The 11,661-nt window shown below is 48.3% G+C and overlaps 1 protein-coding gene across 1 annotated transcript in view; it reads left to right on the top strand.

Moving 5' to 3' along the window:
- The first annotated feature begins 1,065 nt into the window (after positions 1–1,065).
- Positions 1,066–11,661, top strand: part of LOC141154088 (receptor-interacting serine/threonine-protein kinase 4-like) — a 48,137-nt gene continuing 37,541 nt past the window's right edge. Inside the window, exons 1-2 of the mRNA XM_073639532.1 lie at positions 1,066–1,305; positions 9,881–10,199. Of these exons, the coding sequence (XP_073495633.1) occupies positions 1,172–1,305; positions 9,881–10,199 (453 nt within the window). The 5' untranslated portion in view covers positions 1,066–1,171. The remainder of the gene's footprint in view (positions 1,306–9,880; positions 10,200–11,661) is intronic.

Below are 11,661 nucleotides of genomic sequence, written 5' to 3'. Positions count from 1 at the left end.
AGTGGCCGCTGACCGTCTGCCCGCACCCTACAGTGGCCGCTGACCGTCTGCCCGCACCCTACAGTGGTTCTGGCCGTGTACGCGCACCCTACAGTGGTTCTGGCCGTATGCTCGCACCCTACAGTGGTTCTGGCCGTGTGCGCGCACCCTACAGTGGTTCTGGCCGTGTGCGCGCACCCTACAGTGGTTCTGGCCGTGTGCGCGCACCCTACAGTGGTTCTGACCGTGTGCGCGCACCCTACAGTGGTTCTGGCCGTGTGCGCGCACCCTACAGTGGTTCTGACCGTGTGCGCGCACCCTACAGTGGTTCTGGCCGTGTGCGCGCACCCTACAGTGGTTCTGGCCGTGTGCGCGCACCCTACAGTGGCTGCTGACCGTCTGCCCGCACCCTACAGTGGCCGCTGACCGTCTGCCCGCACCCTACAGTGGCCGCTGACCGTCTGCCGGCACCCTACAGTGGCCGCTGACCGTACCCTACAGAGGTTCTGGCCGTCTGCCTGCACCCTACAGTGATTGCTGACCGTGTGCGCGCACCATACAGTGGCCGCTGACCGTCTGCCCGCACCCTACAGTAGCCGCTGACCGTACCCTACAGTGGCCGCTGACCGTCTGCCCGCACCCTACAGTGGCCGCTGACCGTCTGCCCGCACCCTACAATGGCCGCTGACCGTCTGCCCGCACCCTACAGTGGCTGTTGACTGTGCGCTCGCACCGTACAGTGGCTGTTGACTGTGCGCGCGCACCCTACAATGGCCGCTGACCGTCTGCCCGCACCTTACAGTGGTTCTGACCGTCTGCCCGCACCCTACAGTGGTTCTGACCGTCTGCCCGCACCCTACAATGGCCGCTGACCGTCTGCCCGCACCTTACAGTGGTTCTGACCGTCTGCCCGCACCCTACAGTGGTTCTGACCGTGCGCGCGCACCCTACAGTGGTTCTGGCCGTGTGCGCGCACCCTACAGTGGTTCTGGCCGTCTGCCCGCACCCTACAGTGGCTGTTGACTGTGCGCGCGCACCCTAAAGTGGCCGCTGACCGTCTGCCCGCACCCTACAGTGGTTCTGGCCGTGTGCGCCTCCTCCCTCCCGCAGCACTGCGCCTCCTCCCCGCCCTCCGTACACGGGGTTTCCCCGCCTGCCCCTCAGCGCTGACACTGCACGGGGCCTCAGGACGATGCAGCCGTTGCCGCCCGGGGACCTGTCGGGGCTGGAGCTGGTGGGCTGCGGCGGCTTCGGGGTGGTCTATAGGGGGCGCAGCACGAGGCTGGGGATGGACATCGCCCTGAAGAACACCCTGAGAGACAGCGCGTGAGTCCGGCGGCGGGGGGCGGAGCCTGGGGTCACGTGGCCGACCACTCCTGCAGTAGTCACCCGTTCAGCTCGTTCACACTACAGCAGCCCTGCGTTTTATTATCCTTTCTCCCTTGCAGCTGGACACATTATAGACTATCAGGTCTGCTGCCTCTTACACTGCTCTGGTTATGAGCAGACACAAGACTTTTTCTTTTTTACTTTAAGCTTTTTTTCTCCTGGAATTTGTACAGCTGGGACCCCCACAGCCAGGATTCCTTTTCCTTTGTCTCCTCCGTTCCCTTTTTACACCTGTCTGATGACGGTGCACGCGGCTGTCTCATGCTTTGGGGGTCTACGTGTCCCCTGAATCTACCAGGATAGTCAGTTATCATCTATCCATAGGACCCCCTGCAACACCAACAAACGGGGGCTCGGGCCCATACTGAGAGGAGCGGAGGGGCTACGAGACTGCACATAGTGGAGGAGCGCTGTACTCAGCTCTCTCTGATGGTCTCGTGGAGGTCACGCATACACTCCTCCCTCCACTCAGGACCGGGCATTAGCGGAGCCTATGTCCTGGTAGTGATGGACAGTCCGGCTCTTCTGTGTCCTGGTAGTGATGGGCACTAGTCCGGCTCTTCTGCGTCCTGGTAGTGATGGGCACTAGTCCGGCTCTTCTGCGTCCTGGTAGTGATGGACAGTCCGGCTCTTCTGCGTCCTGGTAGTGATGGGCACTAGTCCGGCTCTTCTGCGTCCTGGTAGTGATGGGCACTAGTCCGGCTCTTCTGCGTCCTGGTAGTGATGGGCACTAGTCCGGCTCTTCTGCGTCCTGGTAGTGATGGGCACTAGTCCGGCTCTTCTGCGTCCTGGTAGTGATGGGCACTAGTCCGGCTCTTCTGCGTCCTGGTAGTGATGGGCACTAGTCCGGCTCTTCTGCGTCCTGGTAGTGATGGGCACTAGTCCGGCTCTTCTGCGTCCTGGTAGTGATGGGCACTAGTCCGGCTCTTCTGCGTCCTGGTAGTGATGGGCACTAGTCCGGCTCTTCTGCGTCCTGGTAGTGATGGGCACTAGTCCGGCTCTTCTGCGTCCTGGTAGTGATGGGCACTAGTTCGGCTCTTCTGTGTCCTGGTAGTGATGGGCACTAGTCCGGCGGCTCTTCTGCGGCCTGGTAGTGATGGCCGCTAGTCCGGCGGCTCTTCTGCGTCCTGGTAGTGATGGGCACTAGTCCGGCGGCTCTTCTGCGTCCTGGTAGTGATGGGCACTAGTCCGGCGGCTCTTCTGCGTCCTGGTAGTGATGGGCACTAGTCCGGCTCTTCTGCGTCCTGGTAGTGATGGGCACTAGTTCGGCTCTTCTGTGTCCTGGTAGTGATGGGCACTAGTCCGGCGGCTCTTCTGCGGCCTGGTAGTGATGGCCGCTAGTCCGGCGGCTCTTCTGCGGCCTGGTAGTGATGGCTGCTAGTCAGAAACCACTAGGGCTCTCAACAGGAGCCAACTCTTTGCGCCCTTTAAGTATTCAAATTGGTTCCTTCTGTTTGGAAACACTTTGCAGTAAATTGGAAGCCCCCATATAACTATAGATAAAGTGATTCTATTAGCAGGTGTTAATCTAAAACTGAACAGCATTCGTAGGAATTCTACAGTTTTTTTGTCCTCCTTAGGTTATGTGCATAAAACATTTTTATGCCGGCACACCCACTGAAGATTTCATAGACAACGCTATTTCAGGGAAAAGCCGGCCGTCCCTTTTCCTGAAGCGGCTTCGCTGGGAGATGTGGTGCCATTTGCCGTCACCGTTGTCTTTTTTATTATTGAAATTATAATTAGCAAGCGACTTACTATCGGAAGATGCCTGACGAATGAACATGTTACTTCTTGTAACCACCTCACGGTTTCCGAACCAGAGGTGGGTAAAAGAAGTAAAAAAAGACTGAGCTCGTGCACTGCAGTGTAGTTAGTGCACACAGCAATGTACAATGTTCAATTTTAGCAGTGAGTTTATAGTGCCTTTTCCGGTGGGTTCTTGATGGAAACCACCTGAAAAAGATGTAATGTGCACATACCCTTACCTAAAACTGTTTCTGCTGTAATGCTTTTAGTAAAGAAAGAGCAATTGGAAATTGGACAAGTACTGATCATTAGGCAATGAAAGTCCAGCTCCACAATCACGTTGAATTCTTTATTTCCAGTGTACAGGAGTACAAAAATGTCAGTGCAGTTTAAAGGGAACCTGTCACCAGGTTTGGCCAATATAAGATACGACCACCTCCTTTCAGTCCTGATGTATAGCATTCTGTAATGCTGTATATAAGCCCCAATCTGACCTGCAAGAGAAAGAGCTTTTATTATACTCCCCTGGGGAGCGGTCCTGTCTGAGGGGTGTCGCTCATACTGGTCCGACGCCTCCCTTCTTCTTTCGATGCCTTCCTCCTTCTTGCTTTGTGTGGATGACTCGTCCTACGTAATCCACACAGTCTTCCCGGCATCGCGCTCCTGTGCAGGGGTGTCAGGGATGCGCACACACACAATCCCGATTACTCGCTACATATCTTATCGGCAAGCGACCAGTGAGCGTATGGCGTACACGCCTCTGGATTCCAACGCATCGAATATGCGCATACGCCCCCGTATGGTTACTGCCAACTTTACGATAGCCCAATTAATATGATTTGATGCCGCCACTGATCAATTTTAAAATATAATACAGGCCTGATCGGACGCCTGCTTTCTGGTAGTGTATATGGCTTCGGGTGAGGAACGATTACAGAACAAAAGAAACAGAACTATTAAATTTTATATTTAATCCAAAAGGGAGGCAGTGTTTATGAAAAATATACAAAAGGTTTTACAAAGAGAGACATTACAATACATATGCAGTTACACGAAAATAAATGGGGTCAAAGAAGAACTTACTTGACAGATTGCAGGGACGATTCAGTCTAGCTGGAGGGAAGCGCTCCTATGTCTGTTTAGCGACTATGACCCCTGCTTACACATAAATATGTAACTTCCAACATGAGTCCTGACCAGGGTTGAGCGAGTATGTTCTGTCCGAGTATGCTCGGGCCGAGCTCCGAGTATTTATAGCTGCTCGGTGATATGGTTGAATCGCTCCCGTGTGCATGATTTGCAACTGTTTGACAGTTTTATTACATGTGAGGAATGTGTAAGAAATAGACATTCCTCACATGTAATAAAACTGTCAAACAGGTGCAAATCATTCACACGGGAGCGATTCAAACGCATCACCGAGCAGCTGTAAATACTCGGAGCTCGGCCCGAGCATACTCTCCGAAAGTGTTAATAGAACATACTCGCTCAACACTAGTCCTGACCCTTCCTCGGCTGGGTCTTTTATGTCGAAGGGGGGACCTGCCCACACATCTCCTGTGATGACATCACGTGGCTGGGCTCCAGCTTTCATATTTTTGTTAAGTTATCGCAGAAGTTAGATATTTTATCGCTGGTTGATCACAGAAGCTTGCAAATGATGCCATATTCTTTGTTACAAATTTAGCTTTCCTTAGAGCCTACACATGGCATAGCTGCAGTCTGTTATTCTGGTACTTTTGTGCCACAGATCACCGGAAGGGCTCACAGCTATGGAGAACTATGCATATTGTTCCTTAGCTGACCCTGCCGCTAAAAATGTGTCCCATTATTATCGGAAGTATAGAACTTCCGATATTCCATATTTCGTGTCGGTGCCAGCGAGACTGTAGATTTCTGTTGAGCAAAAGGGGAATGCCCTAGGGGTGAGAGAGAATTCTTTTGAAGCTAGCAATAGCATCCTTCTCACCTAGGTTTATATTTGTCACAGGCCGGCGCCACTAGAAACTACACTCGTATGTTAATTGGGTTAGTAGCTCCCTTTGTACTAACATTTGCCTATTAGCCACTTCTCCTGTGTGTGCTAATTTGCATAGAGACAGCTCTGTAGATTGCCAATGTTTCTACTCTGACAGATGGTCGATAAGGGAGGGGGGGGGAGCGGTTTGGGAGAAAAGAGAGAGGGAGAGATTTTCAATATTTCTATGACAAGGGGTATTTTAGATCGGGGGCTTATATGCAGCATTATAGGTCTGAAAGGTGGTGGCTGCATCTCATATCGGCCAAACCTGGTGACTGGTTCGCTTTAAAATATCATGATAGACAAGTTAAAACCTCCATCTATGCTTTTCAGGTGAGTACACCCCTGATCATGACTAAGGGTGTACTCACCTGAAACATGATCGTGGAGCTGGACTTTCTTTGCTTTATTTGGACTTTTCTGCGTCAAGCCACAGACGCTATTACTGCTCCGAGCCACGTAAACCTTGCATGTGGGTGAGTGGGATCTCTTTCTCTACTGTTCATTAGACCCTGTAATGCCAAGCCAAACGCCAGTAACTAAAGGTAGTAGCGCTTCTCATTTTTTTTTGTGCTCTTTTACATTTTGTTTTGTACACGCAGTAGAGGGATTATGTAGCAATTTATACTATGTATGTTAAAATGGAAATTTAGCAGGTTTTAACTTCCCATTTTGCACAATGCCATGTCCTATTCTGAGTAATAAAAAAGATTCCACTGTGGCGAGAAAAGTAATTTAGTTACATTAGCTACAGGGATTTTTTGTTAATAAAGGGTTATTAAAAAATTTGTAAATGATCCCATATCCGTAAGATAACTTACTGTCCACTGGACCCCTCAGGACTGTGGCGCTCGAGCACTGGTACTAGGATCTGCAGAGCCCATACTTGAATTTAGTGCAGGTGCGAATGCTCGACATCTACTCCATTCACTATGCTTGGAGAAAGCTTGGTAAATTCTACTATTTCGAGCAGTCTCGTCGACAATGAATGAAGTGAAAGTCGAAAATGTGCACCACCATTCCATTCAAGATGGGAATTTGCAGAGTTCTGTTCTTGGGGTCACTGGTGAACCTAGTAGTCCATCCCTTAAGGATCCACGGGTCGGCAAAACACCTGTAGTAGAAACCCGGAAGGATTTGTGGACCTGTTCGCGCTGCCCATTATTGAAGACGCCAATTTGTTCTGAGTTCGATTTGTATCTAAGTTCGATTCCATTTAATAAATAAATAAATAATATATAACAATAAAGAAGAATATAATTGTATTCATTATATCATTTTATTTATACAGTGCCCTCTTCCTGATTTCTTATTCTTTTGCATGTTTGTCACACTTAAATGTTTCAGATCACAAAACAAATAGTTTTAAATGAAGGTCTTTATTATTAAGGGAAAAAGAAATCGAAACCTGCAGGGCCCTGTGTGAAAAAATGATTGCCTCCCAAACCTAATAACTGGTTGGGCCGCCCTTAGCAGCAACAAATGCAATCAAGTGTTTGTGATAACTGGCAATAAGTCTCTTGCATTGCTCTGGAGGAATTTTGGCCACTCATCTTTGCAAAATTGTTGTAATTCAGCCACATTGGAGAGTTTCCGAGCATGAACTGCCTGTTTAAGGTCATGCCACAGCATCTCAAAAGTGACTAGGCCACGCCAGAGTCTTAATTTTGGTTTTCTTAAGCCATTCAGAGGTGGACTTGCTGGTGTGTTCTGTATCATTATCCTGCTGCATAACCCAAGTGCGCTTCAGCATCAGGTCACAAACAGATGACTGGACATTCTCCTTCAGGATTTTTTGGTAGCAGAATTCATGGTTCCATTCACCGCAGCAATCTTCCAGGTCCGGAAGCAGCAAAACAGACCCAGAACATTACACTACCACCACCATATTTTACTTTTGGTATGATGTTCCTTTTCTGAAATTGAGAGTGTGTCCTTTGCACGGCTGGAGGCTGAGTATATAGAGAGCCCTCGGTCTGTGAGCTGATGAGAGCATTTGGTTGTCACTGACATCAAACGTGGTGAGATTGTTCCATTATTCATTTATAGTAATGACTCTCTAATATAACCACTATATGGCTATGTGCACACGATGCAGAAATGCTCCGGATTTTTCCTGAGTGTTTCTTCATCTCCCCTGGCAGAAAAAACACATGCAGATTGTACATGCGGATTTTACATGCAGATTGCACATTCGGATTGCTCATGCGGATTGCACATGCGGATTGCTCATGCGGATTGCACATGCTTATTGTACATGCGGATTGCTCATGCGGATTGCACATGCTTATTGTACATGCGGATTGCTCATGCGGATTGTACATGCTTTTTTCCTGCCAGGGACATGCGGATGTGAAGCGTTCTTCACTTGCATTTCTGCATGTGGGTTGTCAAGCGATTTTAGCATCACTTGGAAAGTGCTTGACAACTTGGTCACACTATATAAATCCATGCCGGTTGCATGTGACCGAAAGAATGGTAAAAAATAAATATTATACTTACCTTCTGATGGCCCCCGGTGTTCTTGTGTCTGCTTTCCGGCAGCTCGTGGTAGATTTAAGGACCTGCCGACGTCAGCGGTCGCGTGACCCGTAACATGACTAAATGACGTCAATGCAGGTCCTTTAGTCTACCGCGAGCTGCCAGCAAGCAGAGACAAGCACACCGGGGGCCATCAGAAGGTAAGTATAATATTTATTTTGTATTTTATTCTTTTTTTTACAGGTTCTATAGTACCCGGGTCCGGAGGAGAGTCTCTTCTTCTCCAGACCCCGGTACCATCTGCACATTGAAACGCATGGAATGCTCATGTGCACATGTAGTGATGCGGATTACATGCGTTCCAATGCAAGTCAATGGCGGCGAAAACGCTGCTCTTCCACAAAATAATTGGTAGTGCTGCATATTTTTCCCCAATGATAATCCGCAGCGGAAATTTCCCAGCATGTGCACAGCACATGCGGATTATCATTGGGGAACATGGCAGGACTTCTACCAAGCGATTTTAAGCATTTCTGCAGCGGAATTGCTTAAAAAACGCATAGTGGGCACACAGCCTAAGTCGTATTTCTGTTGCTGCTTCTCTCAGCTGGTCTATAGATATTGACCGTTTATCTGTCAGTCATTTTGGTGGGTTTGTTATACATAGGTAATTGCCTGTGCCACTCAATGACCCGTACATTATTCACACCCCATTATACAGGGAGGTGTAGGTTCCAACAACGGTGACAGACAATCTGTTGCACTTATGGTCCTTGCGACCTTTTAATTCTTGATATATTTTAGCCGTATTATTAAAAGTTACTTTTTAACTTTTTTTCACCACTTCTCTGCTGGGATACCTTTTCTGAAATGCTGTTACTTCTATGCCCGATGTAATGGGACATAAACCTTCTAAAAAGTCTTGGTGATCATCAAGATGTTTTCTGGCAAAACTGGGATGAGCATTTATGTTCGCTGCTCGGCAGTGGTTTTTGTCTTGGAACTCTTGCAGGTCATTTTTGCCCAGTCTCTTTCCTCTTGGATGAGTCGTCGCTGCGCTCTTGGGGTAACTTTGGTCGGACGGCCACTCCTGGGAATGTTCACATTGTTCCATGTTTTCGCCATTTGTTGATAATGGCTCTCACTATGGTTCGCTGGAGTCCCAAAGCTTTAGAAATGGCTTTATAACCTTTTCCAGACTAATAGATCGCAATTACTTTGTTTCTCATTTGTTCCTGAATTTCTTTGGATCGAAGCATGATGTCTAGCTTTTGAAGATCTTTTGGTCAACTTCACTTTGTCAGGCAGGTCCTATTTAAGTGATTTCTTGATTGAGAACAGGTGTAGCAGTAATCAGCCCTGTGTGTGGTTAGGGAAATTGAACTCAGCTTCCCAAAGATGTGATAAACCACAGTTAATTTATGTTCTAAGGGGGGGGGGGAACAATCACGTTTTCACACAGGGCCCTGCAGGTTTGGATTTCTTTTCCCCTTAGTAATAAAGACCTTCATTTAAAAACTGCATTTTGTGGTCACTTGTGTTATCTTTGTCTAATATTTTAATTTGTTTTGTGATCTGAAACATTTAAGTGTGAGAAACATGAAAAAGAATAAGAAATCAGGAAGGGGGTAAACTAATTTTTCATCCCACTGTGTATATGATCTTCTTATGTTGTTGAATTTGTGATTATGGATATACATTCATTGTTTTTTAACCAATGTCAGTTGAATTTTATCAGCAGCCGATGCAGTGATGCAGCTGTCCTTGCTGTCCATGTGTTACTGTATGGTTTTTCCTGAGAAAGAAGTGTATTATACTTCGAAATGTGTCGAATAAAACCATATGTCTAATTAATTTTCTGAAATTGGCGCCTTCGTTAATCAGAAGCGTGAACAAGTCCACAAATCCTCCCATTTTGATAGCTCATGGGCATAGTTCCCCATCATTTTAACCTTAGTATAAGGATAGGCTATCAGTTTTAAGAACCTGGAAGCTATTTTTGAACAGCTCACATACAAGGAACCATTAGACAAAAAGAAGCTCCGATATCTTTGTAAGTGCCTCAGATGTTGAATGGAGCGTCCTCACAGTCGATAGGGTCGCATGCAGGCAGCCTCTCGCGTAGACAAGGCTTAAGTAAGAATGTCCCACAAAATGCATAGATAGGCTGCTCTATTTCTGGTAATGCCTACTTTCTACTAAAATATTTTGATCCTTTCTAGAACCCAATATTTTTTCTTTTTTTTTTTTTTTAAATTTTAGTGATGACTTTAAAAGCCTCATGAAAGAGAAAGAGATGATGGCCCAAGCAAATTACCCCTATGTTCTTCGTCTGCTTGGATTATACGAGACCCAAGGGAGGACAGTCTGTAAATATGGCCTGGTCATGGAATACATGCCTTACGGTTCTATTTGCACACTTTTTGACCGCATCAAAGAAGTACCGTGGGCACTGAAGTTTCAGATTCTTCACCAAGTGGCGCTAAGCATGAATTATCTCCACCACGTTCTTCAGCCACCCATTATTCACCGTGATCTGAAGCCACACAATGTTTTATTAAACAAGGCCTTAGATGTTCAGGTTGGTGTGTGATCAAACTCTTGTACGACATGTTCCTTCTGATGTGCATGAATTAGGTCATCATCGATTAGAGTACAACTTTATATTAGTTTAGCCCACTTTGAGACCAAGCATTTTTATTTGTTTTTGCTGTTTGATTTTTTCTCCTCTTCTTCTTCCAAGTGTCATAACTTTTTTCATTTTTATCATTTTTCATTGTCTTAGCTGTTTTAGGGCTAGTTATTTTTGCAGTTTTAAATGACATAGTTGTATTGTAAATTATGAAAATGTAGCACCCCGAGGACTCGGCTGCTACAGGAGTATTGCACCTCGAACCAGAGGTGCGGTATTCCACTCCCGGGTAAGGATGGAGTGTGGAACGGGGCTCAGTTAGCTGCATACACTACACTCACCCCATTTCCGGGGGACAGATCAACGGTACTCCCACCAGATAGATGTGCAGGTACGACAGCGTCTGTCCCTGGCTGGAGTGGGGAGGGGGGAGGAATATCCCAGTGGTGTAGGAGCAGACAGGGGAGGGACTCTGGGCATAGGTAGGAGCCCATTGGGTGCTGGTCACCTGGGCTCGGGTGTCAGAAGGGAGTATATAAGGTGGGCATCATCTTAGATCAGGGGCAGTCGAGTTCAGTTCAGGCAGGAGGAGAAGAGGAGAGGAGCTCAGCCAGAGAGGGCTGACAGGGAGCTGTGGCTCAGTCCGGGCCCAGCTCCAGAGCCAGGCCTGAAGTGGAGGCCTGAAGCCGAGAGAGAGAGAAGTAAGAGGGAGAAGGAACAGAAACACCAGGAAAGGCCCAGAGACGCAAGAGAGGAGGGAACCCTAAGATCCCACGAGATAACGGGTGAAGGGTTGGCAGAACAGGGTGCCGGATCCCAAACTGGTGGAGGCCAATTATCCTTAGCCAGGAACCGGAGGTCGTGGTCAAGTCTTGGCGCGACCCCTCACCATATCCACCAGGAAGGCATACCGTATAGGGTCAGGGAAACCGGGAAAGGTTTCGCCACCAGAAGGCCCGAGGGAGCTGGACAAAGGTGGGTCCCTGGTGGGGACGGCCAGAGAAAGGAAAGAGAGGGAAGCCCTGAACCACACTCCGGAATTGCCTGGGAGTTGACCGGGTCCCTCCCCTGGTGGACGCAGCACGGCTCGGGCGGTCACTGCTGGCCGAAGTGACGGAGCAACAACTGTGAGTAAAGCTTTGGAAACTGCACTTCAAGCCTCTGTGTTTCATCGCCGCACCTGCACCATCAGTACTGGGACACCCACACCATCACTCCCATCATCATCTCCACAATAGCTGCCCTGAGGCAATACTCCCGTGGGGAGTCATCCCACTCTCAGCTGCACAAATAACATCAGCCTCAGCGGTCTGCAGCGCAGCGGCGGTCCCCACTGACCGCAATCCACGGGTGGCGTAGTCGAACTCTATAACATCTTAGCCTAAGTTCTGCCACTTGGTTTGACACCCTG

The sequence above is a fragment of the Phyllobates terribilis genome, unplaced genomic scaffold (assembly GCF_046119375.1).
Source record: "Phyllobates terribilis strain yellow unplaced genomic scaffold, ASM4611937v1 Scaffold_7__3_contigs__length_470593459, whole genome shotgun sequence".
NCBI lineage: Eukaryota > Metazoa > Chordata > Amphibia > Anura > Dendrobatidae > Phyllobates > Phyllobates terribilis.
This window is presented reverse-complemented; position numbering and strand designations above follow the sequence as displayed.